This window comes from Crocodylus porosus, unplaced genomic scaffold (assembly GCF_001723895.1).
Source record: "Crocodylus porosus isolate Cpor-Errol unplaced genomic scaffold, CroPor_comp1, whole genome shotgun sequence".
NCBI classification, from domain to species: domain Eukaryota; kingdom Metazoa; phylum Chordata; order Crocodylia; family Crocodylidae; genus Crocodylus; species Crocodylus porosus.
The window spans coordinates 72,003,275-72,009,986 of NW_017728931.1; the positions used below are offsets into that span (position 1 = coordinate 72,003,275).

Consider the following 6,712-nt stretch of genomic DNA (forward strand, 5'->3'; position numbering starts at 1 on the left):
AATCTAGCCTTGGCTTACAAGTTATCATACGTTACTTTGGTCTTCTATGGAACTCTTGCAGCATGTTTGCAAGTATTTGTAGGAAAGCGTCATCAAGGTCATAGGGAAAATGAATACACAAACATGTGGATTTTACACTTTTTTAAAACTTGCTTTTCACTAAGGAGAAAAGCCCAGGGAGAATGTTAAAGAGTTTGTTACTTGGGTTAAATTACAAAGCTAGGAAACTATTCAGGCTACAATTTCTTGCACCTGCATGTTAAAGCTTGAGACCAAGTTGAAAGCCATTTGCAAATAACCCTACTTAAAAAACCCCCATGAACAAAGACAGATTATGCGATAGCAAATTGTAATACAACATGGACTTTACTATATTAACCTTTCACATCGCATTATAGAGACACCAAATGAAAATTAAGATAGCTTTTAGATATATACTGGACTTCTAAAAGTTAGCAAGCAAAAGGGAGAAACTGATTAGCAAACACACATACATGGCTTTATGTTTGGAAAGCGATTCTTAGACCTGTTCCAGGGTAGATCAGCATCAGTAGAAGCAAGGTCTTCAAGAAACTTGGGAAGTTCCTGTAAGATAGTATTTATTTAGAAAGTCTTTAAGCTTTCTTTCCAGTCAGCATTATAAATAGATTTTAAAAAAAAATGCAACATCCCCCTGTATGGTCACTCCAGTAAGAGGAAGGACTTCTCAGTTCTATTATATGTCGCATTTCTAAGAACAGCTGGAAACATTACAGAAGTATTTCACCTCACCGTCAATCCTAGTTACATGAATGCTGTCAGATGCAGAGCTGCAGAAAACACTGCCAAGTTGAACAATTTAAGCTTACATGATCTTTCACCTTTAAAAGTCTGGATAAAGTCAGACTATCACCTCTTGTGTTTTTTTCTGTCTTTTTCATGAAGCCATATAATGTGGTAACAATGTCCTAGCAACTCAGCTCCACCTGTGAGTAATGCCTTTTTGTAACTCCTGTTGCTTGGGAGGACTCTTGCCACAGCTTGAGAACTGGTGAGCATTTAATCAAACACAGACAACTGGCAATTAGTTATTGCTCACTGACCTATTACTGAGGGGAATGGGAAGAGTTATTTTTGGTTCAGTGGCAAATGAACCACAGCATCATAACTGTTCATTAGTTCTACTATTCAAAGGCAGAGATTAATGAACCATTCATAGTGAAAAACTTTTGATGAAAATATTTTTTATATATGTGTAAGTATCTATGTGCTTGTGTGTACATTTTCCTAAGACTAAGAAACACTGAAGGTAAGAACACATTAATAAGTCTACCATGCATCACGATTAACCTTTCTATTGTGATCCAGTGCTAATTCTTGTCACGTGCATGCTTGCATTTGAGACAGTGTTGTCCTTTATGAACGTTCTTCTGAAAAGAAGTTCATACATGAAATGTTAATAAAAAGCCGATAAGCGGAGGGCATGGGTACTGTAAAACAGTAAAGCTGTTTTTACTCAAACAATTTTTCATTAATATTTGAGGTATTCAACCAACCCTACTTGATAGCTTCAGTTAAAAACGACAGACGCATTCATTGTACTTCATTGTTTATGTTGTTAACGTTGGTATTAAAAGGAAGACTTGCCATAATGAAACAAACTAAGTGTCCATCTATTCCACTATTGTATTTCCAGCAATGATTATTACTTGATGCTCAGCAGAAAGTTCAAAACAACTACAGTGTATCATGTTGTGCAAAACAATCCCATAGAAAATTTTTACTTCCAGCTGATGAGAAGCTTACAGCCTAAAGCAAGAGGACTGGAGGGCCTTTATAATTCTATACTTGATAATATACCTGCAGGTGCTACTCGCATAGAAAGGAAGGATAGTTTTATAGTTAAGGAACAAGGCTTGCAGTCAAGAAACCTGTACTATATTCCTAGTTGTGACACATAGGGGCTGTGAGCCACCTGGGGAAGAGATCTGTGAAGGGCAGTTAGGTGCTTATTTCCTATTGAAAGTCAATGAGAGTTAGGTGACTATCTTCCAGTTTGCCCTTGAAAATGTTTCCCTTAATCTCTATAAGCTTTTCCTAGAAGGTGAAAACTCCACATTTTATCCACCTTCTCCCAAAGGAGCAGCTAAATAATCACCATCTGACTTCAAAAGTCACTATGTTGACTTTTAATCTAGATAGCTGATCAGCTCCCCACGTGAGTTGGCTGATTGTCCTGTGCCAGGAACACTGCCTGCCCTTTTGTACTGGTTGGCCTTGGAGGACAAGTTATATAGTAGGAATTATTTCTATTCAGGCTTCTGGAAACTAAAGGTCAAGGAAATATATACAATGAAAAACCCAAAGCATATAAAAATTCTGGCTAAGAGTTTAATTAGTGATTTGGTTAATTAAGGTCTGTTTCACATATTTGGGCAAATTTAAAATCACGTTGATAATACCATTACTTAATAGACAATTCTCTTATTTTAGGTGGTGAGTTATACAAATACTGTAATCTTGACTCTTGTAATTACTATATGTAAAAAGGAATATTTGAAATTTTCCATTGATAAACCGTAATATGTGAAAATATTGTTGCTAGGAAAACTTTTCATCTGGCCAGTCATGTGTAATATAATTATAATCTCTCCTCTTTCAGTGAAATAACACTTCTACTCTTGAAAAAAGTTTTCCATGCATTACTGCTCAGAAGAATTTTATGGTGCTTTTATTATTAAATCCAGACCAATATTGCCTAAAAAGCATAACCAAAAAGTTGTAGGAAATGCCATTAATCTTTTCACACTTTTATTGTTTTGCCCTGAGAGACTGAAATATTATAATGCAGCAGTAGAAAAGACAATTGTTTGATTCTTCATTTTTGTAAATCAAGACAATAAGTAATTCATGACAAATCTATAAATCCAAAATAATAAAGTTGCCAGAGGTTGACAAGTTATTTTTGTTATGGTAAATAATTATATACATTAAAAGTGATCATGATAAGTTTCTGAAATAACCAAAGGAACAGATAATGTTGAACAAGTCATTTAAATATGATAGCTACAAAAATGAAGTTAGTTAAGAAAAAAATGACCAGCTTATTTTAGGTTTTAAAGCATTTCTGAAACTGTATATTTGTTATATAAATGCCATGTGGGTTTTGAAAGCTAATCACTTTTCAACAGGAATTGGAGGACTTGCAAAATTACTGGCCCCAAAGCACAGTAGTAGGTGATATTCCAATCCTACTGAGGGTATTCACAAGATCAAGGTAAGTAGCAGTCTAGATGTCTCATTACTTGTAAATAAATTAAAGTGTATGGTTCTGTTCCTCCTTTCATTGAATATAATGGCAAAACTCCCACTGACTTCAGTAAACATCAACTATACATTTCAGAAAATGATCTTCCTTCAAGTGATTAAATAGACCTAAATTAAACTTATCTGATCACGTCATTCACTTCTAATACATGTCATACCCTGATCTCTGAATAAAGATCTGATAAATAACATTTTCCAGAATTGAACAATACCATGTAAAACATTCAAAATAAGGAAAGTAATATTCTCAGTTAATCAACTTGAGTATCACTATTAAAAAAACCCTTTAATATAAAAAACCTTTAATATTACTACGGAGAATGATGTCAGTGCAGGAAAGGTCTAGAGAAGATCACCTTTTGCTGACACACTAGGTGAATAATTTTGATCAGGTTGCAGTGAAGAGTGCACAGTCCCAATCAGTGTAATGTTACTTTTTAAACAATCAACTTGGTAATTGGGTATTGATTATCAAGGCCAGAATCCTTCATGGCGTTGCATGCTTAAAATGGACATGAAATGTGACACACAAAACAACTAGAGGTCTTGCGATGTTATGACAACTGCTAGCAACATACCAAAAATTCTTCCTGAAACTTTAGGTTGTTGTTTGTGCAAAGCTCTTCAACATGTTGTAGGAAGGATTTCTTGTTTATTGGCCTAGAAGTAATGACAAAAGAGTTAGAAAACTCTGAGGGTTCCCCACCCCCCCATACAGCCACTGTTTTTACCAAAATAAACAGTTATCCATTTTAATAATTGATATTTGCAGACACAAAATTAAAATATGTAGCTTAGTTATTTGATTTTATTAGATCAATACAAAATCAGAGCATTTCCTCCTGGTCAAATTGTTAGCTTTAATAAGTAGGACTTTTAAAGGAAGTTAGCATTTCAGTGCAAAGTTTTGATATTAATGTAAGTTTGTAAAGTTATAATTGTACTCTAAAGTACATAATATCTCTTTGTTGCCCAGGAAACATTTCATACATTGCAAGGTTTTAGACATATAAAATATTGCAGTGACCTCATTCTCATAATGACATGGTTTTTAAACCCCAAGGAGTTTAAATATCCCTGTATTACTTCCCAAGCTAAAACACAGACATGCAGGCTTCACCCCAGAGAGAGAGAAAGCATTTCTCCAGTTACCATGCAATTAGTCATGCTTTTATGATTTACACGCAGCTTGGAGTTTTTTTTCTAATAAACATACAAGAAGGAACCACACATTAAGACTCAACAAGTCATTGAATCAATAGGGAACAGTACAAAAATATTTAATCAACTTACTTGATGGATTTTCTATAACTAAGTAACCTGCAATAGAGATTATGTTAAATCTGTGAGCCAAATGATATAATGTATTCTAATAAGGCTGTAGATGCAAAATTTAAATAACTCAAGATCAGAGATAAGTGTATTTGCCCATTCGATTCAAATAATATTATAATGGAGATATTAGTAAATGGTAATAATTGGTAATTATCACACTGAGCTTTTGGTTTGTGTATTTATAAATATAGTAAATGCAGTTTTAAACTGTTTTCCCCATCTAATCATTTGACCACTGTTCTGTGCCTGAAATGGCACAGGAAATCCACAGTTGGTGCACACTACTTAAACTTACATTGGGCATTCAGATGTTTTGAACTGAGCATTGGGTATAGAATGAAAAGCGCTCATGACATCCTTATACGTGCCAGCTTGAGTTGTGTGGCTAGGAATACAAGTGGTAAAGGGCATCTGCCTCTCAAGCTGTGCAGCAGCTCTAGAGAAGTTCAGGAAGGAAACTTAGTACAAATACTCCTTTGCAGTCCTTTGTTGTCCAAATATGTTTTTTAATCTTTGAGACTGGTAAATCTCTAGAGGCTAAGAGGCAGATTCTAATTATCTCAACAGGTATTTAAATGGGACTTACACATGAGTTAGACATGTGTTTATACATGTGGTCTTGGAGTGTGTGTGTGGGGAGATACTTTAATTACAGCAGCTCCAAGAGCTCTTGGAGCTGCTTTAATTAAGGCACCTACAGCATCTGGTGTATCAGCATCCCTACACTTCAGAAAGGTGGCAGGGGCACTTTATCTAAAGCTTGTGTAGACACTGCCCTGGCTGGCTGAGGCACAGGGGTGCTTCAGTGCATGGGGTGCCAGCTGGCTAGCCTCACACTACAGCACCCTCATGCCCCAGACAGCATTGTATTTACTTGTATACTTGTATTTGTAAGTATTATCCTGTTACAGACTAAATTAGTTTACTCCAGCCTAATAGGGGCGTACACTTAGATGCAAGATGTTTACTGCAGAGCTAATTAGTCTACTGTGCAGTAAATGTCTCATGTAGCCACACCCACTTAGAGCACTCAAGTCAGCTCAAAATTGGTGGCAACCTCCCTTTTGCCCACTAGCCTCAGAGTTAAGGCACTTATCCAAGAAACGGGAGACCAACTTCCTTTGTGGCCTAGAGATTAGGCTGTTTGAGCCCAGAGTTATTTTTGTTTCATAGCCAATGATTATATAATGTAAAATATATAAACAGTGCTAGGAACAGGACCCAGAATGCAAAGCTTGCCATCTAGAAGAATGTCCTAGTCACTAGGTTACAGAAGCAATCTCTTGCTTGTTCCCAGAACTGTTTATGCATTATATATTACACGGCCACTGGTTGCATAACAGAAATGATGCCAGCACAGGGACCCAAATCCAGGACTCTCCTTTCCCTAGGAAAATATACTAACTAATATAATACAGAGCTAGGATTTCTCTTGCTCTTTCCAGCACCATGTCTATTGTATTCCAGCCCAATAACCTTCAACAGTGTGTCTGTAAAATGTTTTCATCTAAACTATTGTATAGTCTGATGTTTAAGGTACTCTCTTGGGAACTGGGAGAGCCAATCCCAAATCTCCTCAAGCTGAGGAAGGCCTAAAACCCAGATCTTCCGCATCCTGAGCAAGTGTTCAAACCACTAAGCTCTAGGGCAAACACAAAGAGGAATCTAAATTGTCTGACTTCAAGAACTGTTAAGAGTAGGAAAACCTACAAAAACTCTTCCATGATCATGGCATCATGAAATCTCTCCATTGATTCTGCAGAGACTCCAGGTACCAGTGTGGGTCATTTTGAAAGTAAGAGGAGGCATTCAAAAATGTGGTAGAGTAACACTCATGTCAAAGTACATGTTGAGACAATGCGACTGTGGCCCTACGTGTCCAAAGCATAAATTGTCAAAACTGGTGCTTCTATTTCAAAACTGGTGCCGCACTTCAAGAGGGATGTGGACAACATGGAGAGGGTCCAGAGGCGGGCCACTTGCATGATCAGGGGACAGCAGGGCAGGCCCTACGAGGACAGGCTACGGGACCTGAACCTGTTCAGCCTCCACAAGAGAAGGCTGAGGGGGG

General features: G+C 36.8%; 1 protein-coding gene across 6 annotated transcripts in view; it reads right to left on the bottom strand.

Annotated features, from left to right (window-relative positions):
* Positions 1 to 6,712, bottom strand: part of PTPRQ (protein tyrosine phosphatase, receptor type Q) — a 217,037-nt gene that overhangs the window by 21,413 nt on the left and 188,912 nt on the right. For 3 of the 6 annotated variants that reach the window (XM_019543153.1, XM_019543150.1, XM_019543152.1), the window contains 3 exons: positions 4,600 to 4,626; positions 3,885 to 3,966; positions 495 to 585 (listed from right to left, as the gene is read on the bottom strand). In XM_019543153.1, coding sequence (XP_019398698.1) covers positions 495 to 585; positions 3,885 to 3,966; positions 4,600 to 4,626 — 200 coding nt within the window. Of the gene's footprint in view, positions 1 to 494; positions 586 to 2,153; positions 2,308 to 3,884; positions 3,967 to 4,599; positions 4,627 to 6,712 lie in introns of those variants that run through there. The other 3 variants (XM_019543151.1, XM_019543154.1, XM_019543155.1) reach the window with 2 other exon arrangements.